Source organism: Antechinus flavipes, chromosome 3 (assembly GCF_016432865.1).
Source record: "Antechinus flavipes isolate AdamAnt ecotype Samford, QLD, Australia chromosome 3, AdamAnt_v2, whole genome shotgun sequence".
In the NCBI taxonomy this organism is placed as follows: domain Eukaryota; kingdom Metazoa; phylum Chordata; class Mammalia; order Dasyuromorphia; family Dasyuridae; genus Antechinus; species Antechinus flavipes.
The window spans coordinates 10,334,161-10,361,829 of record NC_067400.1 but is presented as its reverse complement, the minus strand read 5'-3'; the positions used below and the strand labels follow the sequence as shown (position 1 = coordinate 10,361,829).

The following is a 27,669-nucleotide window of genomic DNA, read 5'->3' as shown; positions in this document are numbered from 1 at the left end:
GACACTTGTGGATCGGGTTCCACAGTGACTCGGGGACATTTCAGGAGCAGAGCTTTGGAGAAGGGGAGGGTTCCCTGCTTCCTTCTCAGGAGCTCTTCATTTGTAGTAAAAGCTAGTAGTGGGGTGATCGCTTCTTCCTTTGATCTAATGGCACGGGGCAGGAGCTAACATGGGCTGACCCAAGCTCCTAGGGAGGGAAGCTGTGATCCGGTGGGTTCCCACCAGAATTGGACTAATAACAGCTGAGTACTGAGGTAGGAAGAGATCATGGAGGCAGGAAGAGATCCCAGAGGGATCGCTGAGGGGCTAGAGGTAAGCCATCTTAGGGCCAGTGTATGCAAGGAGAGGGAAAGCTTCAGACAGGGCTCTCAGCTAATACAACAAGTTCCATTCTGCTCGGGGCTTTGAGATCCTCTCATTCTTGGGAGTTAGGCTGTTTCCCTGTCAGATCAGGAGCTCAATGGGGGCAGGAATCATCTTTTACTTTTCTTGGGTCCGCAGAGCCCAGTACACTTCAGGCACATAGAATTCCCTCAGTCGATGTTATTGACTATTTTTGTTGTTGTTGTTATTGACTATTGATGACCCTCTTGACTATTGTGGAACTCCCCTCGCTGCTGCTCAGTGCCCATATCTCTGACTTTATGATTTCCCAGGGAACCGGGGGTAGCCCAGGGCACCCGAACCCCCTCTTTACCCGCACAGGTGTTGTTGTTCACTTCATCAGCAGAGGGTCCGATCTCGGTGACCTGTCCCTGCCCCTCGACAATCCGCAGCTCTTCTTGCGAGGTGCCAGAACGGGACATCCCCACTACTGGGCAGGACTCGGACTGGAACTGGAAGAGACCGACACAAAGAGGGTAGTGATGGGGACAGTAATGAGAGGGGAAGCCTCGGGGCAGAGAAGTCTGGGTCTGGAGTCGGGAAGTTCAGCTCCCATCTCAGATACTTAGTAGCTGGGTGACTGGGGAAGCATCTCTCAGACTCAGTTTCCTCCTCTGTAAAATGAGACAATTGAATGGCCACAATGGACCGTGCTGATGGTTTCTATAGCAGTGGGCTTCACACACATGACTCATTTGAAGGGTATTATCACCCCATTCTATAGATGAGGAAACTGAGACTCATTAAGTATGGCATTAGAAGTAGGATTTCTGACTCCATCATCTCAGGCTGCCCCCCACAGTCCGTGCAACTCCAGAAGGGCTGGCCAGTCACCCACTCCCGAAACGAGCCTTAAGTTCTGTTCTACTGGCCTGTCTCCCCCTTGTGTCTTCTAAAGCACTGGGGGTATCTGGAGGTGGATGACCCTGCCCTCCCACTTCCTTCAGCCATCCCCAGTGTGGGAGGTGGAAAGCTGCAGCGGAAATAACGTGCTCTGGGAACTGGTCCCAAAAAGGTCCCGAGTCTCTTCCCGTCCCAGGGCAACTTCCTCTGAGAACCGGCCCCGGCCCTTCAGGGCCGGCTCGGGCAGATGGTTCTCTTCACTAGGGGAGGGCCCTCGCCGGAGGAGCGTCAGCCTGTCCCGGCCAGGCCCCGCTCGGAGCAGAGGGGACGCTGTGGCTCTAGTGCTGGGTGTGCAGCGGGGAGGGAGACTCGGGGCTCACAGCAGGGGCCCGAGAGAGGCTTTTAATAAACGAGGAGGTTGGAGGCCCTTTCTCTGGATAACCGGGAAGCTCTGGAGGAATGACTGTCAACTCGGTCACTGCCGCAGAATTCAGGAGAGGGGACGTGCAGGGCCCAGAGGAGGGTGTGTGTGTGAGAGTGTGTGTGTGTGTGAGTGTGTATGTATGTGAGTGTGTGTGTGAGTGTATGAGTGTGTGTATGACTGTGTGAGGATGAGTTCACACACACTACACACACACACTCATACACTCATGATACATTGTTACATTTCAATGGTGGATACTTTGTTAAAAGTTCACCCAGAGCGGTTACAGCCTTTCCAAGGCCTCCATGAGTGTAGATGTCTATGTGCACGTGCGTGGGTGATGTTGCTCTGACCAGCCCTAAAGGTGAGAGCGAATGATGAGCTCATTTCACCCGAGGTCAGGTAGCTCCGACTGGGAATTGTGGGAGTGTGGGGGAAGGGGAGCTTGGTGACAGCTCCACGCTGGAGGTGAAAGTTAAACTGGACGGCGGGGACTGCCTGGGAGAGGAGGAGACGCCTCGGTGGAGCAGGGGGGTGGAGCCTGGGCTCCTGGGGGCGGAGCCTGGGCTCCTGGGGGAGGAGCCTGGGCTCCTGGGGGAGAAGCCTGGGCTCCTGGGGACGGAGTCTGGGCTCCTGGGGGAGAACCCTGGGCTCCTGGGGGTGGAGTCTGGGCTCCTGGGGGCGGAGTCTGGGCTCCTGGGGGAGAAGCCTGGGCTCCTGGGGGTGGAGTCTGGGCTCCTGGGGGCGGAGCCTGGGCTCCTGGGGGCGAAGCCTGGGCTCCTGGGGGAGAACCCTGGGCTCCTGGGGGCGGAGCCTGGGCTCCTGGGGGAGAACCCTGGGCTCCTGGGGGTGGAGCCTGGGCTCCTGGGGGTGGAGTCTGGGCTCCTGGGGGTGGAGCCTGGGCTCCTGGGGGAGAAGCCTGGGCTCCTGGGGGCGGAGTCTGGGCTCCTGGGGGCGGAGCCCGGGCTCCTGGGGGTGGAGCCTGGGCTCCGGGGAGCCGAGGGAGCCGTAGGCGCGATGGGATGCGGCTGGGAAGGAGGGCCGCCAGGGGGCGCTGCCGGGGCTGGCTCTCCTACCTTTTCGAAGTGCTGATCGTCGAAGGAGATCTTGGCGGTTCCCGACTGGCGGACTCCGGAGCCGTAATCCGGGGCTTCCTCGTCGGCTGCAAGGAGAAGGGAGCGCGGCCGCGGCGCGTTAGCAGAGCCAGGGAGGCCCTAAAGGGATCGGTTTGTCGCAGGAGGAGCTCCGAAGGCCTGGCTGCTTCCCGGAGGCCATTCTCTGGGCCGGCGTCTGCCCGCCCCCCAAGCGGGTGCGCGGCCGCCCCAAAGCTGGGCTCTTTCTCACGTCAGTGGCCAAAAGCCAGCTCGGCGGGCGCCCCGACCGCGGTGCGCGAGGCGAGGCCCCCCGAGTGGGGAGGGGGCGGGGCCGGCAGAGGAGGCCTGCCCGCAGAGCCAGGGACGCGCCCGTGGCGGGCCGGTGCCCGAGGCTGGCCCATCGGGCTGGTTGTCTCCCAGAAGGACCCGCCGCCCTGATTCCCTGAGGTTTCCCCCCGAGGTTCCCCCCTCCCCCGTCCTCTGCTCCCCTCCCTGGAGTCGGAGGGTTCTTAGTCATGACACACGCCCCTAAGTCCATCCCGCCTCCGGGACAAATGGAAGAACATCCATGGGGGGGGGGAAGAGGAGGAGAGAGGGGCGCTAACCCAACCCCCTCCCCTGAGCCTCTGCCCTCCTAGGAAATCACTTTTAAGGCCGTCTGGGTGATGTCCCAGGGCCGCGTCCCCCTGATTTTTCGGGGGATGGACCTGAGTTGGAAAAACCCTGAGCCCCTGCCACCCTTTGGGAGCATCCTCACCCTCCTACTTGATTCCCAGGGGAAACTCCCACAATAATCCTCACCCACAATTCATTTGGAGATCTTGGCCTGGGGCATAATCAGCCCCCAGGAAATGAGTCCCTCAACCCATCTGGACATGGCTCCCTAGCCCTGGACCCTAGAAACTTCAATATCATCAAAACTCTGCATCCCAACCTTTGCTAATTAGCTATTGCTAATAACCAGGAACCAGCCCGGGGACTTCTCAGTGAAAATAACTGAAGAATAATAACAATAACAACAACAATAATAATAATAAAAACAATAATAATAATAATAATGAACAACCCCATTTTCGCCAAAAACTTCCCTTGGAGATTGGGACTGCGAATTCTTTCACAGAACCTGCAACACCGACCTGGGGACCCCCACATGCTGTTAGGGTGTCTTAGGGAAGAGGGAATTTCTCTGTTGAAATAGGACTGAGAAAAACTCCACATCTGCACCATGGTCTATGTCCTCATCATGTGTTGCCTCTTTCTCCAAAGAAAACCCAGACCTTGGGGAAGGTCTGTGACCCATTTCACAGCATTTAACCACAGCACTAGAGTCAGTTAAGCTCAAGGTGGGGGAGGTTCTAGGAAGCAATACAAATTTTCTTTTTAATTCTAGCTTTTCTCTGCTGGAGGGAGTTGAGCTGTGCTGTTACTGAGCTGAACTTAGACTATCTGGGTCTGAGTTCTTGCCTTCTTCTAGCCTCAGTTTCCCTCTCTATAAAAAGGAGCAACAAAATCTCTCTTGTGATGAGGTGACTGACGCTTTCATAGAGTTTTATGGCAAAAAGGACTTTATGTCCATGATCCCAGTGGAGCCCACAATAGCCTGGCCATGAAGGCAGAGCAAATATTATACCCATTTGCTAGATGAGGAAGCTGAGGAATAGAGAGAGAATGAAATTTCTAGCCTTTAAGGCTTGCAAAAAGCACTCTACCTTCTCTCATTTTAATGTCTGTAGGGCATAGGTATCAACCTCTCTCTTATAAAATGAGGACTCTGAGGTTTGCCAAGGGTCACCCACCACCAAGTGTCCGAGGTCAATCGTCCCAACCCCTTAGTCCAGCACACGGCCCGCCGCCACACTTTCTTACCAACCCCTTCACATAAGAAGGGACTTTCTACTCTCTAGATCTGCCTTTCCATGGGGTGAGCTCCCCATTCTTTTGGAAGTGTTCAAATAGACTGGATGATCACGGCCGATGTGTGGGCCGCCAGGGAATTCCCGCCTTGGGTAAGCGGTCCCAGCTCCCATCCAAACCTAAGGCTCTGATTCTGGCCCAGAGCTGGCCCCAAGGGCAGGTCAAGATCATCCTAATGACTGGATGTCCGGCAGGGGGAAATAATGAATGGTTTCATAAGCATCCTATTTATAATCCCACGCCAAAAGATTAAAAGTTATTTTAAGTCCCAAGTTTGGGTTATCGGGTATTTCCAAATGCCAGCGCCGCCCGAGCCAGCTCCCAGGGGAGACCCAGATTCCAACTCGCTTGGGAACACAAACAGTTTTTAAGGGTCAATAAACCCTGTAGAGAAGGCCATAGGCGAAGAAACCGCTGGCTTTGGCAGCTGGATTTGCATTTTAAAAGCAACACAAATAGAGCCATGGCTCCCCTGGGGCCCTCACCCACGGGACCTGTGACCTGGAGGAAGATTGAGCCATGAGGCAAGCAAGGGGCTCTTTTACTAACCAAAGGGGAGCCAGAGCAGAGGAAAAACCCCATGGACGTGAGTGGCCAGGTGCCCCGGGAGAAGGGCGCACCTTCCATGCCCATTTGGCTCCTATGGAGGACTGACCTGAGAGCAGAGGGACTTTTATGCACCGATGAGGACAAAGGTCAGCCTGCTCTGGGCTCCAAGCTGTTTTCTATTCACAGAATAACATTTACAGCTGGAAGGGACCCAGTCCAATACCCTCCCCCCCATTGGAGCCCAGAGAGCTTTAGTGATAGCAGCTGCAGCCTTTCCCTATGGTTGTCTTCCATCTTATCTGAATGCATCTTGTATGGATCTATTTATTTACATATTGTGTCCGCCCTTTCCCCCCCCACCCCATTAGAATGGATGCTCCTTGAGGATGGGAACTGTTCCTGATTTTCTCAGTGTCTCATCATTTAGCACAAAATCTGGCACTGATGACCAAGTACACGCATGTCAGAGCAGATCAGCTCCCGGACTGGAGGCAGGGGGCCTGTGTTCAAATATTACCTCCAGTTGTGTATTGGGGGCAAACCTCCTCTTCCTAAGCCTCTAGCTTTCTCATCACTAGATGGGAGGGACATTACCCAGAGTAGCCAGCTCCCAAGGATCGTGTCAAACTCTAAAAAAATTTTTTTTTTCTTGCTGAGGTCATTGGGGTTAAGTGACTTGCCCTAGGAAGTGTTAAGTGTCTGAGGGCAAATTTAAACTCAGGTCCTCCTGACTTCAGGGCTGTATCCATTGCACCACCTAGTTAAAAAGATACCATTTGTAAAATGCTTTCTAAAGCTTCATGGACTATGCCTGGCAGTGTGGTGCTGGGCCACCAGGGGAGCTGGGGAGGAATGGAGGGGGATCAATTGCCCCACATGCCAGCCCCACATGGACCACGGCTCCTCCATGGCTTAGCAGTCTCTTTTTAAAGAGTTTCCGTGCCTCAAACTTCCATCATCCTGAAACCAGACAAGTGAACAAGCATCTTGGAGATGAGCTAGAGGTTCTGACTCAGACTCCTCCATGTCATAACTAAGGTGGGATAATCGGGGCTTTGTCCAGGATGTGGGCATATAGAGGGACCAGTTGTAATTAATTCCCTCTGGCTTTTCTTTCATTTACTTGACGTTTACAGACACCATGGCATGGGGGGGAGAGTGGTGGACCAGGAGTCAGGGGCACCATTCAAATCTGACCATATTAGCTGGGTCACCAAGGATAAATCCCTGAACCTTAGGCAATTCCTCAGTTTGCATCTGCTAACTCCATAAATGGGCTACACTCTCCACTGGTGGAGGACGTCCTTCATACTGGGAATCCCTGACCCTGATGAGATCCCAGATCACTCTTGTCTCCCTCATATTCTAAGTCATAATTCCTGCGAGCCTTCGAGCCGCTTCTCCCAGCTATCATTAACTGTCCCTTTCCTCGGGGTCTTCCTTGATAAGTATGCCAGGCTGACATTTATCTGTAGCCAAAGCTTTTGGGAGCGCGGGCTCACCAGGCTCCTATCAGTAGAGATGCAGATCTGTCATGTGACTCTGCCTTCCCTTCCCCAGTTCATTCACTCATTCATTCATGCATTTGACAAGCATTTCCTAAGTGCTTCCTGTATACCGCCGACTTTGCCAGGCTTTTTCTCAGCTGCCTGACGCCCCCTTGGGAATGGGGTGATATTTTAGCCATTGTCCAGGGCTGGGGTCACTGAAGGTCCCTTAAAAAAAAAAAACCCAAACATGCCATTTCTCAGCGAGGGCCCATTGAGAGAGAGCAGGCCAGAGTTCGGGCTGTGCCTGAGGATAATCGCCAAGTCCTATTTTTGCCCTCCTTCTGTTCTCTTCTCAGGGTGTGTTTTTCTCCGACAGCTGGAGCCCTCCTTAATCATCTAGACCACATTAGAGGGCTTTATTTCTATTTATGAGCTAATTATGGTAGTTAATCTTATATAATTCATCTATTAATATGTAGAGCACGTCTCTGGTGCCAAATGTTGCACCGCAGCCTTTGGAACCTGCTGACTCATAAGCTTTTAAAAAAAGCCATTAGAAATTACAACATGATCATTTGATAACGGGGACCGACAAATTTTAATTGAAGCCCATTAAGTTGGTGGGTTTTGAGGGGGATGTTTTTTTTTTTCCTTCCTGGCTGCTTTACTCTTATTCTAACTATGCTATTAGCTGGCCACATTTTAACTCGCTCTTCTGGGAGGCTTAGAATGTCAACACAGGCTGTGCTGTCTCCTCTTCCAAGGCGGTTTCAAATGAAGGGCTGAGCTTATGGCGCCCTGAAGTTTGTACGGAGAGCCCTTCGTAAATTTACTCAGGAAGCACCAGTGAGAGTTAATAGAACCTGAAGGACACTTCCTTCCACCCCTCAACGCACACAGATTTTGCATTTCTTGAGCTAAGGCAGGAAATCCTCCTGATCTGCCAGCTTCTTCCCTCTCAAACTACGCAGCACTTAACGACTTGGAAACATCCATTAGGGGCATCTAGGGAATGGCTCAGTGCTTAGAGTGCCGGATCTGGAGTCGGGAAGCTCAAATCCGACATCAGACACTCAGCAGCTGTATAACCCCGGCCAATTTACCTCATCTGTAAAAGGGGGAACAATGAGAGCATCTACCTTCCAGGGTGCTTGAGAAAATCAAATGGGATATTAGGCAAGAGTTTCCCAAATCTCAGAGCTGTTATTTGTGTTGCTTATCCCCTTTAGGATGAAAGTTCCTTGCAAGTGGGATTTGCTGCCTTGTATACAGTGGGAGCTTAATAAGTACTTGCTGATTTATTGATGGATTATGGTCTTTGGATTCACAATGCCAGGCACAAAGGAGGTGTTTAATAAATTCTTGGTGATTGATAAAGCCCAAGAGGACCTGTGCCCCTGTGGGTACCCAACGATCCAGACAGGAACTGAAGAACCAGTGAATCAAGGGGCTGTTACCATTTTGGAGAGGAAGAATCATAGGCTTGAGGGCTTGAAGGGATACTAGAAATCATCTAAACTGAGAAACTGAGGCACAGAGAGGGGAAGAGGATTTTCTGAAGTCATACAGACTGCAAGGATCAAAGCCAGAATTCACAGCCCCTTCCAATTTAGGAAAAGCCCAGGTCTATGGCTGGTACCTAGTAGACCCTTGTTAAATGCTTGTTGAATGAATCATTGAGTAAAAAACCAACAAATGAATGGATGACAATCGATGAGTAAGAATTAGTGAATGGGTGAATCAATGAATGAAAAACAAAATGAATCCATGGATGAATCAATGAGAGAGAATAAATGAAGTGGGAGCAAAAGTCCCGGATCACTGTCAGGTCAGTGTTTTCCCCAGCCACGTTTTGCTTCATTACCCCACAGAGGTCTACACCGGTCCCTCTGACTCTACCAATCCTGTGGCCCACGTGGGGTCCTCTCGGAAGACCGGATCTTTTCTTGCACCCGGTGGGCACCCGTTACAGGGCTGGGGGAGGACCTACCTGAGATGGCCTGCACGGCCACACGCAGGAAGCCCTTCACTTCCCCCTTCTCGCTGACGATGGCCACGCGGTGGACCAGGGGCACGGGGTACAGCAGGTTGCTGAGGTACACGAAGGCCCTGAGGGAGAGGCAGAGGAGAGTGGTCACTGTGCCCCGCTGCTCCCCGGGGGTTCGCCAGGCCCACGGCAGGCTGATGGGCAGTTGGCGTCATCACAGCTCACCGCTCACACCACAACAGCGCTGCAAAGCAAAATGGAAGCAAGACAGCCAAGGCCAGCCGGAGGAGGAGGAGGAGGAGGAGAAGAAGGAGGAGGAGGAGGAGCAAGATGAAGATGAGCATGAGGATGGCATGAGGAGGCAGAGGGCAAGTGAGAGAGGGGCTGAGCCGTGCGTGCTGGAGGTGGGAAGGGCGGGCTACAGTCAGGTTCTGGGAAGTCGGCTCCCTGGCGTGAACTTGAACTTGGCAGTGACTTAGTGACCCTCCCTGCCCTCCTCCCCCAAGATAGTACCTTTTAGTCTTTCATCTCCCCTGGGCAAGGAGAGGGGAGGGAACTGTCCTCTGGAAGCTAAAAAAAGGACCTCTGGCCATAGAGAGTAGGAGAGCTAGTCAGTAAGAGGTGGGGAGGCGGCGGGCTGCTGGCGATGAAATCCAGAGGCCGGGGAGGGACGAAGGGCGAAGGTCTGGGGTGGGCTGCAGAGGAGGAGACGCAGGAGAGGGGCAGAGAAAGGGAGGCCGAGAAGGAAGGGATGGAAGGAAGCGCTGGGGTCACGGGCCAGAGCCGCCCGCCTCCTGAAGGAAGGAGCACAGGCCTGTTCAGTCTGAGAAAGAAAAGGGATTTCCAAATGGACCTCTCAGCTGCTGCAAGAAGTGCCCTGGGCCTTGTGGCTGGGGAGGGCAGGAGTCTGGGGGGAGGAAGGGGCTAGGAGCGGCTCCGGGGGGGGTACCCTGGCACTTTCTACATGGAGGCCCTCTGCCTGTGCCTGCCGGGAGCAGCTTTTCTCCCAGCCCTTACAGTATCCTCCTTGGCATTCTACTGCCCCCAGCCTAAAGCTCTAAGCATCTCAGCTGGACAACCAGAGATGCCCTTGGGAAAAAATAACCCCGGTCCCTGAAAGGAAGAAGAAGGAAGAAAGAACACATTCCCTTTCTACTTTTCTGAGGCCAGGGTCCCAGGCTGGCTCCTACCCTTGGCTACGCCTACAGCCAGAAAGCCCAGGTCTGTGTCCTCACTTGGACATTTACTAGGTCTTTGGCCAACTTCCTCGATCCCTGTCTGCCTCAGTTTCCATCTGGAAAGTGAAACTTTGGATTCTGCAGCATCTAAGGTCCCTTTCAGCTCTTGTCTACCCCCCTCTGATCTTGTTCCATTAACAGACTGACCTTACCCTTAACTCCCCCAGCTAGTGCCAACCATTGATGAAATCAGTTAGCGGGATCAGAAAAGAGAGAGGGGGAGGAGGAATGGAGGCAGGAGAATCAGAGAGAGAAAGGAGGCAGGAGATAAGGAGAAAAAGAGAAAGGGAGGTGGGAGCAGAGAGACAGAGAAGAGGGAGGAGAAAGGGAGGAAGAAAGAGAGAGGGAGAGAAAGAAAAATACAACAAAGAGACAGGTAGACAAGTACATAGAGACACAGAGAGAGAGCAGACATAGAAAGAGAGAAAGAGAGAAGCAGATACAGGCACAGGCACACAAACACAGACAGACACAGAGACAGAGGGAGGGAGGAAAAACGCACAGAGAGGAGACAGTCAGAGAGAAGAGAGGGAAGTAGGGAGAGGAGGGGGAAGAGAGAAAAACAGACACACACAGAGGGAGAGAGAGGGGGAGAGAGGGGGAGAAAGAGGAAGAAAAGGGGAGGGAGAGAGAGAGAGAGAGAGAGAGAGAGAGAGAGAGAGAGAGAGAGAGAGAGAGAGAGAGAATGGGTTTAGGCCATCTGTCTTGCTACTCTCCTTTCCATGACATCCTGTCTCTGCCCCACACCTTGGCACGCTTTCCCCACACTGGGAAAGCTCTAACCTTTCTCAAGGCTGCCTTGGCACCCTAGTTACCATCAAAGCTCAACGTAGTTGCCTCTTTCTCCCTGACACCTCTCCTGGGCCCACCCTCTTTACCTACTTTTTAGAACCCCCCCCCACCTGCCTGCACTATTAGTGTGAACTTGCTTTGTACATATATTTATTTATGTACCAATAGCGGGTCCCTCTGCCATCCTCCCCACCCCACTAGAATTTAAAACCTTTGAAGGCAGGGACTGATTTCCTTTTTGTCTTCCTTTTTTCAGTGTTTAGCCTGGGGCCTGTGAGAAGCAGACCTTTCATAAACGCTGAGCATGAATTAATCAGGGCAGACCCATCCCCAGTCCAGGAAAAGCCAGGCTAACAAGCACTGAAATGCCTTCCACTCATGGGGAAGATCAGGCCTTCATTTTTGCAGGTGAGAAACATGATACAGCGTAATGCAAATGGCTGTTTGCCCTGTCTCGTCCAGGGGCTGGACACTCCGGCTTCCCAGCATCCTCTATACTTCGCCCCCACCTCTCTTCTCCTGGCTTAGACAGCAGCAGACGTAGTCCTGCTTCTCCGAGCTGGCTACCAGCTCCTCATGCAGACACACACTGGGAGAAAGCCTGATGTGATGGATGGACTCTCTAATTGCAACGATGAACAGATGGGAGGAAGGGGATACAGACAAAGAAAACGTCACCGTTCTCACGGAGAAAGAATCGACAGAATCTTGGAGTGAGAAGGAGCCGGTCCAATCTCTGCCAGACAAAGGGTCTCCTCTCCAACATGCCCAACTGAGCTTTATCTGTTAGAAAGCCTCAGAGCAAAGGAACCCACTGGCCCTCAGAGACCCAGCTCTCCCAGAGAGGATGCCTTCATTGACCTTGCGCCCTACAGCTGCCTCTGCCATTCCCACCCCATGTTACTAGTTCCATCTCTGGGACTGAGAAGAATAATGCTGATCTTTCAACATGGCAGCCCTTCAATTACTATCAGGCAAAGCCCCCTGGGAGATTAATATGACTTCGATTCATGCTAAAGTACAAATGACTGATTTTAGATCCTTTCCTTAGAGTGGGTTCTGATATGGGGGAAAGGGAGAAGAGATCTTCAGCTTCCTTCCACAGGGGCTGCATTTCTGTCATGCGATATGTGGGAAAGCCAGAAAGGAAGAACTCCCTATAGGTAAATCCCTTCTCAATCTCTCCCCTTTGCCCCATCTTCCTTGTCCCAGCAAAGCTTTGGCTGGTCTATGACTTGATACATCCTAGGGTATTGCTTCAAGGTCTATGTACAAAGAGATGAAATGATTGGTCCAACATCATTAGACAGAAGATTGGAACAAGGGTCTGATCCGACATTCTCCATTCCTTCCTCTCTGGCACTACCATAGTATTGCAAGCACAGGGATTGAGATAATTGCCTCCCTGATTTGCCTAGATTTTCTATGCAGGATCTCAAAGCTCAAGCGGCCATTTCTGGACAAGACTCTTCCATGGGCCTTGGACAAGTGGCCCTAACGATGGGAAGCCCATTCCTCTGAGGCAGCCCATTTCTTGGGGACAGCTCCCTTGTGGGAGCTTTTGCCCTGACATTCAGCTAACTTCTGGCCTCTCTGCGTCTTCTACCCTTGTTCCTTCTGGCTTGATTCTCTGAGACCAATGAGTATAATAAGCCTGATCCTTCACGTGGTCGCCCCTTCAGATATCTGTGGGCAGCAGTCATGGACCAGATCTCTTATCAGCCTGCTGTACTCTTGGCTAAAGATGCCTGTCCTTAGAGGGTGCATTCTCCAGGCCATTCATGGTTCTGGTTGCCTTCTGGATAGTTACAACTTAGTGATACCCTTTCTAAACTAGGATGCCCAGAACTGAGCTAAAGGCCCCAGCTGTGCTCTGCCCAGGCAGAAAACAAAGGGATGGGCAACCTTCGACCTGCGTCATTTTAGTCAACTTCCTTCATATGGAACTGGGTTGGGCACCTACTGTCCTATCTTTTGTTTGTCAGAAGAGTATCATTTTGTTGGGGTGGAGAACATCCCCCCTTCAACTGATGAAGCTTCCTCTGCCCATGCAGAACCCATTGATCTCTGACTTCAAGCTGAAGGAGCTGCCTGGGATCACAGAACTCATGGGTGTCAAAGAAAGGTCTTGAACTCAGGTCTCTGGCCCTCTCTTCTCTAGGAAACACTCCGACTCTAACCCTAAATCCAAGGCTTCCTGGAAATGGAGTAAAGTATCTCTGGAAGGTTGAGGAAGGTTTCTACTGCTCCATCTTTACTTTCCTCCTTCTAAGCTAGATGATAATTTATTGAGCCCATGGGGGAAAAAACATTATCCTTGATCTTGCCTCTTCTAGTCAGGAAAATGCCTGGAGAAGAAGAATGGCAGATACTGCCCAGACCCATAACCTGGGGACAGGACTGCTGGGTGGTTAGCTCCCAGAGAGGCTGACCTCTCTCTCCCAGATCCATCTCATTCTAAATCCAAGGTCAATGACCTGCACTTCTGGTCACTCTCCATTCCAGCCTCTGGGGCCAGGAATGCAAGTAGGCCTTAAGCCACTGCGTGGTGCTCCCATGTATTCAGGGGGAGGGGAGGGACGGCTCAGTGCCCTGTCCCAGCTGTGCTCCTACGCCCTTTCCATCCCCATCCGAGGACAGAACTGCCTTTCTCTGAGGGCCCAAGGAGCTGAGAACAGCAGATTGTTAGCCATGACAATGTGGTTATTGAGCAGTGGCAGACACAGAGCTGTTGTCTCCTTGATGTCACGTCCCACAAGGAGGCAGGGCCCTAAGCCATCAGGGGGAGCTCTGTCTGCGTGGGGGCTGCAGAGACTGTATCCTCCTCCTCCTCTCTTCAGACACGCGCCTCTTCTGGGACCTTTCCTTGGAAGGAGAGGGTTTTCCTCCTTAAAGAAACGAGCAGCCAAAGGACAGACATAGGAGACACTGTCCTTAAAGGGAGAAAGAAGAACCTCATCAAAGACATCCACTAGGGAGCAAGGGATGAGGAAAAGGCCACATAACATGGACCAGGAGGGACCATGGAGACTGAGGGCAATCCATTCATTTGACAAATGAGGGAGTGAGGTCAGTGAAAGATCACAGAGGATCATAGATCTGGGGTGGAAGGGATGGTGGGGGTATCTGGTCCATCCTGCCTCTTCTTTAGGGATGAGGAAGAAACAGCTATAACATGGTCCAGGCTCTTGGTCCCTGGAAGACTGTGGGGTACAGAGAAGAGGCACCCGGACTTGGAGCCTGAAACCCTGGGATCTAATCCCAGAGGGGTTGTTCTCTCCCTGTGATCTTGAGTCTCATCTATAAAACGGGAAGAGGATTGGATGAGGCGACTTTCCATTGTCAGATATCAGTTCCCTAACCGTGATGCCGCCAGGTCCCACATGGTCCTGTTTCCTTGTTCTACCACATCCCACATTAAAGCTACAGGTCAAATATTATATTTTTTTCTCCGTCTCCAGACTGTGGGTCAGCATGTCATCCTAGCCAAATGGCGCCATCTTATAACAAATCACACGTCAACAACATGTCAACAGATGACCGAACAGGTCGTAGGAGCATCTCCTCCAAGAAGTTATTTAAATGACTTCAGAACCCCAAACACCAAGATCACCTATCCTGCGAGTCCAGCCTCATTATAGACTTGTCCCTTCCCTATATCTTATGGTCTAGCAAAACCAGCCTTCATTGTGTCCTTATACAGCTCAATATCTCCCGTGTCCATGCCTAGAATCCATTCCCTCCTCCCTTCAGCCTCACAGTCTCTTATTCTTTCCAAGACTCTACTCCAATGCCATCTGCTCCATTGGGTCTTTCCTGATCTCTCAAATGGTGAGGGTCCTCCTTCCCTCATCCCCCTGCATTTATTCTATATAGAATCGATATTTAAATTATTGTTGATGGATCGAGTCATCCCTTCCACCCAGTGTTTAATAATCTATGTGTTTAGTACTGTGTAAGTGCTAAATGTTGGAGATATAAAAGCAAAAATGAAAGCTCTTTACTCTAAGTGAACTTATATTCTTCCACCACCCCAAAGCATTCTGGGGGGTTGTGATCCAGAGGAGAAATTCTCTTAGTAGCGGTCTGCATTAATTCTGGTGCCAGAGAGCCAAGTGATCTGGATGCTTCCTCAGACTACCAGATACTCTGGGGATGGGCTGTCTACTGAGCTATGGACAGCGGTTTCATACATTCTGCTGCTGGACTCTCCAAAACATGTCTCCCATTTCCAGTTCTTTACCGTGTGACACAGGAGAGACCATGATGAGGGGCAGAGTCTAAATTTTGGGTAGAGGCGGGGTGGGGATGCTTCCAAAGGAAGGAAAATGGGCGGCCGAATCAGGAATCCTTTAGAAGCCAGCCCTAACCCACACCTGCTTTCTGAGTTAGTGTAAATCATGGATCTCCACCCTTCCAATAGGACTTTGTGTATCAGGTAAAGGGAAAAGTATTTCTAGTTTTCAAATTCAAAATAAATAAGAGAAAACCCACTTCAAAAATTGTTTGCTGAAAAAGCAGAATTATCCATCACAGAATAAATGGGATTGAGACTTCTAAGGGGTTAGGAATGAGAATGGATGAAGAATCGGGGTGTTAACCTGAAATTTACATCAAGGCAAGCCTGGCACCTCATGGCTTCCATTAGCCTGGGGGTGTCCACCATAGTGCTTTGCAAAAAGTAGGCACTTGGGAAGTGTTTGTTGAATGACTGATTGAATCGATAAATTCTTCCCTTAGGGACCTACTGATTTCCCCTCCTCATCATGACCCCAGCAGAATGCTCTGCATGCAATAGACTTTTAATGAACATTTGATGAACAAATGGACTGGATGTTACTTTATTTGAAGCCTTATCCCAAATGTGAAAGAGCACCTTGAATCTCACAGGATGTGAGGAAAAGTCATCGGCTTGCCCCAACGGGCACGGAGCCAGGAGCTCAAGTCCCAGATCTGTGGCTTGGCATCTGTGGGAACTTGAACCAATCCCATCTCCTCTCTGGACCTCCATTTTCTTATCTATCTATTGGGAGGATTGAACTAGTTCTCCAGTCTGACACCGAGTTGTCTCAGTTTCCTTCTCATTTGTTACAGATATTGTAAAGGTGGTTTCATTCAGCTAAGGCTTGGATGCCAAGGTCTTTATACCTTTATGAGATTCTGGGCAGAGCCAAGATGGCGGAGAAGGCACATGTGACTTTCTAAACCTTTATGAGATTCTGCAACTCTAAGGCCCCTTCGGCTATGGACAGTGTGAAAGTCTTACAGACACCCCAGGTCTATAGAAGAGCAATAAATGGATGGAGCCAGTCACCTTTCTTTGGGTGACCACTCAGAGTGCCGCCATGTTGGAAATCGATGACTGTACCTAGAGACTTGGGGCTAATTTACAGACGCTAGGTAAAATGTGGGGAAGGCTGGCATTGTATTAAAACATGGGCTCGAAATGCCCTAGAGACTGTCACAATTGTCAGGAAGACTGGGTCACAAAGGGAGCCAATCCTGGGTGTTTGAACCTTAGTTGTCTTATCGTATGTTGGGGTTTGATGTGCTCCCATGAAGGGAGAGTGGAGTGAGCTGTTTGCAAAGGGAAAGGCACACACCTCAAAGGGAGGGACGTGCTAAGGAAGCTTTGAAGGGAGGTGGAAGGCTTTCTGAATAGAGCCTGGAAGTTCGACAGTTTAGTCCAGCTAGTTCATCAATAAACTGCATTAACTTAAAGGCCTCCTTGGAAGGGCTCTATTCTTTACCCTCCTCCCCTTCCCCCCAGCTATCCATTTTCAGGTACCAGGATAGCATTTAAGCCAATAACCATATTGCTGCTTGAGACTACAGGAAAGATGGCTTCTTTGGATGGCATTCTTAGTATCTTCCTTATGGGTTTCTACTTTGGGAACCAGATTCCTTTCAAGGCTTAAAAGGCAAAGATCCATCTGGGCACCTTCTGTATACAGGACCAGATTCTGCATGTATGTGTCTGGCTGGATCTCCCCTCCCTGTGAGGGCCTGGAAGAACACTTGGGATTGTGGAATACAAGCCCCTCTCCGGGCCTAATGCTCTGCAAACATTTTCCAAAGGATATTTATGGCGGTACTGGACACTATGGAGATTTTATGAAGATCCTGCTGGAGATCTAGTCCCTTCTCATTCCTGTCTAAAGACAAGTGATCAATGGAAAACAAGTGGAACAGATCCAAGAAGGGACCTGCAAAGAGTCTGTTTCTCAACCTGAAGAAGCTGCTCTGTTCTCCCATTGGTGAAGACCAACACATCTGCTAGATGACATCAAGTGGGTGAGAATGCCCTCCCTTCTCCATCTTGGCAAACAATGGAGCTTTTCAGGATGACTCTCCCCCGCCCCCAATATTACCATGTTGACTTAGAGTCAAAGATACTTAGGGCTGAAGACCCTTCTGAGATTAGTCTAGTCCAACCTCAGTATTATGGATGAGAAAACACTCTTGCTGCTTCAGAACCCAAGAGCTCTCCATCTCCAGCCCAAGGCCAAGTTCAGCCTCTTTCTTGCTATCAGCTCTCTTGGTCTCTAGAGAAGCAGAGGCCTTTGTTCCTTGGACTTTGGAAGACCACCCGTGCCTTCAGTTACCAGAGCTGATATTTCTAGAGCCCTTTGCAAAGCATTTTACAGACACAACATCATTTGATCCTGAAAACAGTCCTTGAAGCTATGTGCTCTTATCCCCTATGGCACAGAGAGAATTCGCTTAAGGATAAACACTTAGCGTCTGAAGCAGGATTTGAGGGTGGGTCTTCCTAACTCCAAGTCCAAGGTTCTCATCAATGATCTACATCCTTGTCATGGTCCCCTGGATCATTAGGTGCAGACATTCCCAAAACAAGCCTCCCTCTGCTCAAGGCACGCAACGCCTTGGACCAGTCCAATACTGCTCGCCATGTCTCAGATTGCCTTATCTATCTACACCAAGCTCTGGGGAAGATTTATCCTCCCTTGCTTCATCCCTTTCCCCCTTTTCTTCCTCCTCAGTCCCCTTTCATTCCTCTCTTCCTTTTCTTACTTTCTCCACCCAACAGAGTTAAAAAGTTGGCATTTCTAAAGCCTTCTCATCCATACTGTTTTTCCACATCAACTTTCTTTTCCCAGATTGCTGGCAAGCTCTGGGGTCTGGGTCTCAAGGATCTCATCGGGATGGGAGTTACTCCTCTACTGCTCCGCTCTTCCCTGACTTGGTGCGCTAGGTAGGTTGACAGGGATAATCTCTGGCTCTCTCAGGGCTGACCTGCTAAGCTTTCTTGCCTTTTGAAGGATGCAGGAGGAATGAAAGAAGAGATTGGTTTTATAGAGAATACTCCTCGCCTTCAACCTTTACTTCTCTCAAGTTTTTCGCTCGAAGCCGTGATCAACAACTCTGGATGAATGGGAAAGAACGTTAGCCACAGGGAAGAAGGGCCAGAGGGGTAGCTCTGAGCCTGGGGTCAGGCAGCCACCCTGAGAGTGGCAGGGTGCAGACAGATGGCGGGGAGGCTGGGGACGTCGCTCTGAATCCCCAGGCGCGGAGCCTGGCTGACTGCTCCCACAGTGGTCTTATCCAAACAGAAGAGATGGGTATATCTTGAGGGAGGATGAAAAGTGAGGGGAGAAAAGGGAGCAGGAACAGAGAAAGAGAGGAGGGTGAGGGCATGTGGCACTAAGGGATGAGGAAAAGAGAGCAGACACTAACCACAAGATTGGTGAGGTGCAAAGATGGCATGCTCAGACCAAAGAAAAGCCTTTTAAAGGGAAGACAAAAGTGAAATAACCCCTCCCCCCAATTTTGCTAAAGCTTTGTAGAGAGCCAGCAGCTAAACAAAGAAAGAAACTAAAAAAGGATATATGAAAAAAATCAAAGACAAAGGCCCCGATTATCAACCAGTCAGAACACAGTTCATGGGAAATGTGGCCTGCACAGCTGCTGCCCGGGGATGCCCATTCTGAGCGCAACCAAAAAGATTCGGGAGATTCAAAATAAAGGCCCTCCAGAGACACCCCACAACGGGGGCTTGGGGAGGAGCTTCTCCTTCTTTGGTTGATTTTATTCGTTTTGTCAATTTTGTCCAATTTCAGATTTCCCAAGTGGAAAAAAGAAAAAATGGGAAGAATCCAGCTCTTTCCGTCGGAGACTGCAGGAGCCTACATGCCATTTCTTGCCTGTTCCCGGGCCCTTCTCATTCTGGGCTCTCTTTCCCCTCCCAACACCCTTCATTCTGAAATTTTCTTTTGCCGGAGAAGGGAACCCTCAAAGCTGTGCCAGGTATTAAGATAGACAGAACTGGAATCTGGTCTCTGGAAAATCGATAAACCAAAATCAACTCTGCTCAGAGCCTTCCCGAAAGCCATCTTCTCCCTCAATTTCTCCAACTTTTGCTGTCTTTGAAGACTCCGAGACAGCAGACCCTCAGGAAGAATCTTCCTATGGAGCCTAGCCGGAAAGTCCAAACTAATTTTTGTCCATTTCAAGAGCTTTCCTAAGGACAGAGCCAGATGGAGTCGAGGCAATCCAGACCACCATCTTTCACAAATTGATCGGGCTCTGTGACTGTGACACTGCTTTTCCAGAGGGTCACTTGAAAGCTGATGCTTATTCCAGATTTGAAATGGTGAAATCACAATTTATTGACCTTCTCTACTAGATAGCTCCTAGGCTGAACTCAAACCAAGCCAGTGGAGGTTTCCCAATCTAGCCTAGTGATTAGGAAAAGAGCTGTCTTGCCTTTTCTCCATGACCTGGACCAGAGGAAGAATGAGTTAAACTTCCAATGGCTGTTCTGTTGGAGAAAACACTCTACTCTCTGCAGCCTAGGTCCCGTGTGGGCCTTCTGAAGATTTCTGGTGTTTTCCCTCTCTGATCTAATAAAGTTCCTTTTACTTCTCACCTAACAAAATGCCCAAATGTTGTCATTTCCCCTTTGGATCGGCCTTCCCTTCTGGTACACCAACCACAGAGCTAGAACTGAAAACGACCTACGTTTCGTTCCAGAGGAGAGAACTGGGACCCAGAGAAATGAAACGATCTGTCCCATACAGGGAGCGAGTGGCAAAGGGAGGCTAGGAATCTGGGTCTTTGACTTTGACTTGACACTGATTTGCCTCTCCTCTCTTATTCTCCACGGACCTAATAATGTCCCACGTGCCATGTGACTCATCGTGAGCAAATTCCTCTCAACCTGGATAGCCGTCCACTTGTTCCTGGTGATAACTGACGTTTCTAGAGCATTAGTCTACAAAGCCTTTTCATCCAAGTGAGTCCCTCTAAACCTGTGGCAACTCTGTGATCAGTATGACAAATATCACTAATCCCATTGGATAGATGAAAAAACTGAATTCTAGAAGGGACCTTCAATGACTTGTCAAAGGTCACAGAACTAGTTTGTGGCAGAGTTGAACTCAAGTCTCTTTAACTGATGTTCTTTCCACCATCCAGGAAACATGAGCCCTGAGATCTCTCTCTCTCTCTCTCTCATATATACATATATCATATGTATACACACACACATATATCTATGTATTTACAAAAACACATGCGTGTGTGTGTATGTGTGTGAATATATATGTATATGTACAGAGTATATACATTTTTTCTCTTAGTGTTTTTTCAGGTCTTTATTCCCCTTCTCACAGATGCTCCCTTCCAATGTCATGGGCTCTGGTCTCAAGCTCATAATCACTAGCATTTCAATTACTCCCAATATAGGAAAAGATGAATTATTTATTGCTAATTTCAGAGCCTGCATCTCTGGGGGTTCGTGAGAGCTTTCAGGAATAAAACGAAAGTAGCCTCCATCAAGAATCTGAAAGCTGAATTTCCTACACGCTATCAATTTCATTATTGATAAACAGAAAGACACAAATAGTGACTAGAAGCCTAGCTTTGGGACTGGGTTTGAGCCCTGTCTTGGAGACATGCTGGCTGTGTGACTATGGGTAAGCCTCTTATTCTCAGAGCGCCCCAAGTAACTCTCGAAGACTTATCCATGAGCTAAGTTACCGAAGCTACCCATGCTCATTGGCAGAGGGAGCGTCTACACTGGGAGTTCCCCGTGCCAATGAAACCACACACTGAGAGCAAAAAAAGTGATTAGCTCCTAAAACCAAGGTACCAAGAGCCATGTTTCCCTATCGACCACAGCTGCTGCTTCTTGCTGCCTCTCACCAATATTCTTCCTTGACTGAGCTCTGCAATGAATTCTGTCAGACTCTGCTGAACGGCAACTACCCAAGGCAATCGGCCACTTCCCCATCATTCCTAAAGACTCCATGTCAGTCGCCATGTCGATGGCCCTGCTGCCTCCATGTTGGAAATTGTTCTGCTCTGAAGAGATGCCCCACGCCCTTGGGCTCTCGGGGCATCTGAACGGTAGGATCATAGCCCTAAATATCTATGGAATTGGCGCCCTCTCAGATCCAATCGTGCTCAGACGGCAGTTCCCTCATGCGAAAGAGCTAGTTCCCTCCCAGCATGCTCTCCTGAAACCTCACCAACCTTCCTACTAAACTGAACAGGGGGGAGCGGTCGTAAAATGGATCCCGGCCACCATCACACAGCGAGCACTCTGGAAAGATGTCTTCCTCGAAGTCCTCCTCCTCCTCCTCCTCATCCTCCTCCTCCTCCTCCTCCTCCTCCTCCTTCCCCACATGCTGCTCGTCAGCAGGCTCGGTGATGTCGGAGTCGGGGTTCGAGAAGGTGGGGGAGGGGGTGAGATCAGCCATGCGCTCGCTCATGCATGTGTTGAAAAGAGGAGAGCTGTTGCAGCCAGAGACATCTGAGCTGAGGTTAGTACAAGATAGAAGAGAGGTTAACACCAGCTATTCCAAACTGAGCAGGATAGAGAAGGAAACAAAAAGGGTGTTTTTTTTCTAAAAAAACAAAACAAAACGAAACAAAAAAACAACTCAAAACCAAGAACGACAACAATGACAAAAAAAAAAAAAAAAAACACCAAAGAAATGCTGTTGTTAGAGATGGAAAGAACAAAAATATCCCCCCCACCCTGCACCTCACACAGAAGCTGCAAGAGCTGTCAGCTGGCAGGATCAAAAGAGAACAGTTCAATTGGTGGGATGCCCAGGGTGGACTGGGATTGGGGACGGGCTGGTCCAGACAGAAACACATTCATTAGAACCACTCCATGGAGGAGTAACCCCAGAGAGGCCCTCCTGTTCCCAGGCCAGCTAGGGGCTAGAGGTCAAGGGAGAAGGGTCAGGTTGATAAGACCTTTGAGGTGACAGCCCCACACCCTTCCGATCCCAATGCAGAAGGCATGGGTGTGCACGTGATTCATACAACACGGAGATGGATGCTGGCAGCCCAGTGAGAACACACACAAAGACACACGTGGCCGAGGACGCAAAGCCCATCTGTGAGTCCTCCAACCAGAAGTGTTGGCCCGGTCAGACGTCCCCCTCCCCTTCCCTTGACCAATGAAGAAGCTGCTATGGGTCCTGGTCGGGTGTGGCCAACAGTACGGGTTCCACCGCTGGTGCTGCTGAAGGTGGGAGTGTGCTGGGGCTCCAGGGAGGGGCTGAGCCATTCAGCTCCCCTCGGGGTGTGTCATTCTCCCTCACTGGCTGGCCCCCAAACCCACTCTCTGCTCACCCCCGACAGAACCCCAGGCTTATTGTTATGTTAATATAGAAACTGGTGTCTTCCGAGTGCAGGGTTTTTGGTGCTTCCGTGAGAACTCTCCCTCGTTCTGTCCCTGTCAGGGGAAGGCAAGAACGTTCTCTCACCTGCCAACCAGCCGGAACCAAGGGAATCGGTCGTAGAAAGGGTCCCCGCCAGTCACCACGTTGTCACAGTCCTCAATGACACTGGACGGCACCTCGGCAGCCCGGTCGTACATCTCACGCATCAAGTCCAGTCTCTGCCTATTGTGAGAGGAGACAGGCCCTGAGCCGCTGCCAGGGGCAAAGGTGGTGGGAGGGGGGCTCCAAGGGCAAACCTTGAGACAGAGGGTAACGCCATGGGGGTGGGGGAAGGGCAGAAGTCCCATGACATGGAACAATGGGGAGGAAACACTTCCTGCCTCCATACCCAGAGGCTGGCAGAGTGGGCAAACCCCAGGTGTTCCACACCCATTATTATTCATCGTGAGGTCACCCAACTCGCCTTCAAGACATAAATATCTCTAATTAATGCCTTGGAAGAACTGACCCAAGATGACCACATCACAGACTCGGGGAAAGGAACTGAGAGGTTAACTACCTCATTTTTCAGATGCGGAAACTGAGGCTCAGTGGCTAATTGACTCACTTAAAGTCACATAGTGTCACAGGAAGAGTTTGAACTCATGGTCTCATGGAATCACCTTCTACCCTGATGGTTTAAGGTCAGGGAAATCGGGGTTCAAGCCCTACCATCGACACATGCAAGGCCTTTGATTCTGGGCAAGGGACAACTTCTGAAAGCTGCAAGCAACTCGGTAAGAAAGTTTACAACCCAAATGCCAATCTACGTAGCTGGATGGAGCTTGCAATTGGAAGTTCCTCACCTCCATCAGTGTCCCAGACTGAATTCACATCCCCCACCTTGGTTTTGGATTTTCCCTTTGGGTGAAGCTCATGCAAAAGTGTCTGCAAAGTTGACTAAGAGAGAAGGCTCAGCTCGGGGGATCCCCTGGGTCAGACTTTTCCAGGCTCTCCTCCGCTCAATGCTCGCTCCCACCACAATGTGTATTTGCTTCTCTTGCCCTGGCTGGTAGAGCAAAAGCTCCTTGGGGCAGCACACAGTAGGTGTTTCATTGTTGGATTGAGTGAGTGACCAGTGAGTGCTCATTTTCACCTCCAAATCTGAAGGGGCCCAAGCTGCCAGGACACACATCCTGGCTGGCCTCCTTTTTCTCCAGTCAACTAACTGCCTTCACTGAAATCAGACGCCTGCAATAAGGAAGACTTTGTGTCCGATTCTTCCTGGCCCCATTTGGGGTTTTCTCGGCAAAGACACTGAAGTGGTCCGCCATTTCCTTTTTTGGTTCGTTTTAGAGATGGGGAATCTGAATCAAACAGGGATAAATGACTTGCTAAGGTCACAAAACTAATATCTGAGCCAGAGTTGAACTCAGAAAGAGGAATCTTCTTGACTAAAGACCTAGAACCCTATGTCCTGGGCCATCCGGCCACTTTAGACTTCATTATCCAAGTCACCAGAGGACAGCTGGGTTGGTGTGGGAGTGGCTGGATTTTTGCTCCTGTGCTAGCTCCTTTACAAGGTACTCCACTCTCTGGCTACTACCCCATCAGGAAACGATCTACATTCAGAGAATGGAAATCAATGTTAAGATGTTCAAAGGAAAATTAATGGGCGATTTGTGACCAAACAATTGGCCAATGTTCCCAATTGAAAATATGCCTTGTGTGATATCCACACAATTTCCCCCTTCATTTGAATGAATTCTTTGCTGCCTCAATATGGCTTTTTAAAAGGTAAGGAAACAGCATTCAGGAACAGATTTGGGTTTTATTTGGGAGGGGGGGTGGTGAAGGGTCCAGACTTGAAATTTGATTGGGGCAGGGAACTCCAAATATGAAAATTCCCTCCAACAATGTGGATTGACACTTGGTTGTCAATTATCTTAGAGAGTTACTTGCAGCTTTAAAAAATGTCACCTGCCCAGAGTCAAATACCTTGTATGTGTCAGTGGCAGGGCTTGAACCCCGATTTCCCTAATCCCAAAGCCGGATTTCTATCCTTTACCCCATGTTGCCTCTCACAGAGATATCTACAATGTCATGTGGTTCTTGGTAGAAGCATGGCAGCAAAGCACGGAGTCTGGATCCAGTCCCCTTCCCCTTTGGAACGTTCTTTTTTCTAGCTCAGCTCTACATAAAGTAGTTAAATCAGAATGAACTGAAGCCATCGGGTTATAGTCTTCAGGTCTACAAAGAGTTCTCACAAAGGAAGCCAAGGAGTCATTGCCGATGACCGGGAAGACCCAACGAGAGGCTATCAGGTCAGTAGAAATCGTGGGTTCTCACTGGGAAGGCAATCTGGGCCAGAAAAGGCAGAGATGGAAGACCAAGACATACCCAGTCTCCATGCTTGAAGTTTTTCAGAAAGAGAATGGACAATCACGGTCTCTTATCATAGTTGTAACTTGGAATTTAGGCACCAGGTGCGAAATACTATGGACTACTCCTGGGGCCAGATATACATTGTGTTAATTAGCGAGGTCTATAGGTTGGGGGAGAACTTTTCCATTGAGTTGTGAGCCCTGTTTCCCAGTGCTGAAAGGATGCGAGTGTAGTCAATGTCCTCTAAAGTCAGCCCCCTATACATTCAGAATCCTGAGACAACCCGCTGTTGACCTTTCCTAGTTACAACTCTGGTTCTCACTCATGTGTTCTACCTTGAGTAGAAAGCAGTGGGGACTTGCTCAGAAGTTCCTCTGCGAGCTTAGCTTCTGGAAACCAAAGGGTAGCTCACCCCAAAGCGGATTTTAATGTTGTTCTAATGACTGATTTTTTATTGGATGAGGCATGTTCTTGGGGTCACGTGATCCACAATCCCCCCTCTTCCATTCAAAGAATCAGGCACCCTATACAAGCCTTGGCTGGACTTGAATTTTTTGGAGGTAATGGTCGCCGGGAAGCAGGGGGCGTGGAGCCTGTCAGCATCTGCTATTTGGGGGGCATCAAAATGTAGCGAAAAGCACGGGCTCCAGTTGGAGCATGTGTTCAAATTCCATCTCAGATGGCAGCGATATGTGTGATTCTGGGTAAGCCACTTTCCTCCTCTGAGCCTCAGTCTACTCATCTGCAAGATGAAGGGGCTGATCCAGATTCCTCTGAGTCCTAAGCCCCAAGGTCTGTATGTTTCTCCAGCTTGTCCAAATCACACAAGCCCATCTCACTTCTACAGCCTGCTTTCAACCCCAAAATGTGGAAGCCGCCTCCTCAGTGGCCATGCTTTCTCCTCCAGCCTCCCCCCTCCAGGATCATCGTCCTTCTTCGTCCCCTGGTCCCTACCTCAGTTTCTCCAGTGTCCAGTAATGAGTGGCCCCGTTCTTCTGATCCTGGACCTCGATGGCCACAATGGTGCGTGGGAAGGGCCGTTTCTCTCTTTCTTTGGCAGCATCAGGGGGAAGCAAATCCGGAGGTAGGGGGGAGTAGAGCGTGTCCGTGAGGAGAACAAACTGGAATTGGACCTGGTGACAAACAGGGAGGAAATGTCCAAGCATCTCCAAGCTGCCGGGATCGCCACCGAGCGAGCACCTCCCTTCCCTTCCCCTTCCCCCCTCTCCTCCACAGCATGGCAGCCAGGGGCTGGATATAAGGTCTTGGGATCTTCCCAGGAAGCTGAGAGAATATTGTCAGCGGGTCCCATTTCCCCTGCCCACCCGGGAGAGAGCCAGCTTCCCATCCCAGCCATTTTATTCAAGTGAGAGGCCACTTTTCAGCATTATCCCCATGCCCACATAAAAGATCTAATTTCTTGCTGGGGCCGAGGGCTTTGTAACACTGGGGAAGCACCGAACATCACCGCTTCCAGGGCACAGAGCGCAGAGGGCGTCACCATGAGCCCAAGGACATTTTAGTTGGGAGGATGTGAAGCCAATGAGCCCTGGATCTTAACCATCACTGGGGCAATATTTAGGGGCCATTATGGATCCCTGGCAGAGTCACTAAACTCTCTCCCGTAGCCTCAGTAGAGGGAGTCAGCCCAGAGCAGAAGGTGGCGAAGGGAAATGGAGAAGGACCAGATGCCTGCGTAGGATGGCAACTGGGATGTGGGGGCAGGGACTTGGAGATGAAGGGACAGTTTAACTTTGTCCAGACACTCGAAGGGGATGGCCCAGCCGGTGACTCCCCGGATGCCGGCACCGCGGGTCCGAGCCTTCGTGCTGATCCAAACTCTGAAAATAAGGAAGCGCAACCCCAGCGCATTCTTACCTTCTTCTTTAGCTCCACGCTAATGGCATTGGCTTCTTTGAGGAAAATGGCATTGCCCCACAACAGGTCTCTCAGTGACGTGAACTGGTACCACTTCCACTTCCTGAAGGCCCAAAGTGCCAGCTCAAATTCCCTCTCTGTCCACTGGACTGTCAAGAGAAAAAACAACTCCCACGGTCATTCCAGGGAAGGGCAGCTGTCTTCCAGGACAGACCACAAGGGAGTTAGGTACCTCCCGCTACTTTGTCCTTCAAGAGTCTGGCCCAGAACAGGAACAATTAATGGCCACTTGTCGAAGTGGATAGACTAAGAAAAGATGGCGGAGATTCAATAATCTTACAAGATAATACACAGTGAGCAAAAGAAATAAGGACAGTGAATAGGCTGCGGACAGGAATAGGAGCACGGCTATTAGGAAAGCCTAGTCATGTTGCCGCCTCCCCAAGGGCAGAAGTACCGGGAGCGACTTTGTGCCACGGACTGAGGCGCTCAGGAAATGTAAGGTATTCCAAGACAAACGTGGGGCCGTGGGATCTCCACGGAGCTGGGAGGCAGGGAGTCCACACCTTCATTTTAGGGAGAAGGAAATGGAGGCTTAGAAGCTGTCCTGTTTCACTATTTGACCTTTATTCCCTCTGGAATGACACATTGGCCAGAGCCCCCTCCCCTCCCTTAGCTGTACAATGAGGAAGTGAGACTGGGTGATGTCTAGGGTCCCCTCGGAGCTCGTGATCCTTTCCTTTCATGGGCTCATTACTACTGGCCTATTAGCTAGCCCCTGACACAGATTAGGCTGGATGACGCTGATCAGGCAATACAGTCTCTTGGGCCAGCGGTATCCAGCTCAAATAGAAAAGACTCCTTGAGCACAGCATGTCAACTTAGAAAACCACAAATTAATATTACCTATGTCATATTGTATTCTTATTTCTGTTGTTAAATATTTCCCAACCACATTTTCTTCTGGTTCTGGATATACCACAGAGTGCTGTGGATTGGGGTTCAACACATCTGCTCTAGGAAACTCTGTGACTGCAAGTTACAGAGAAGCT

The 27,669-nt window shown here is 50.3% G+C and overlaps 1 protein-coding gene across 20 annotated transcripts in view; it reads right to left on the bottom strand.

Moving 5' to 3' along the window:
- The window catches only part of KIF1A (kinesin family member 1A), a 173,200-nt gene that overhangs the window by 54,276 nt on the left and 91,255 nt on the right, over positions 1–27,669 (bottom strand). For 11 of the 20 annotated variants that reach the window (XM_051991727.1, XM_051991728.1, XM_051991729.1 and 8 more), the window contains 6 exons: positions 26,618–26,766; positions 25,694–25,872; positions 22,460–22,597; positions 8,689–8,807; positions 2,728–2,813; positions 698–836 (listed from right to left, as the gene is read on the bottom strand). In XM_051991727.1, coding sequence (XP_051847687.1) covers positions 698–836; positions 2,728–2,813; positions 8,689–8,807; positions 22,460–22,597; positions 25,694–25,872; positions 26,618–26,766 — 810 coding nt within the window. Of the gene's footprint in view, positions 1–697; positions 837–2,727; positions 2,814–8,688; positions 8,808–21,212; positions 21,498–22,459; positions 22,598–25,693; positions 25,873–26,617; positions 26,767–27,669 lie in introns of all 20 variants that reach the window. The other 9 variants (XM_051991717.1, XM_051991718.1, XM_051991721.1 and 6 more) reach the window with 1 other exon arrangement.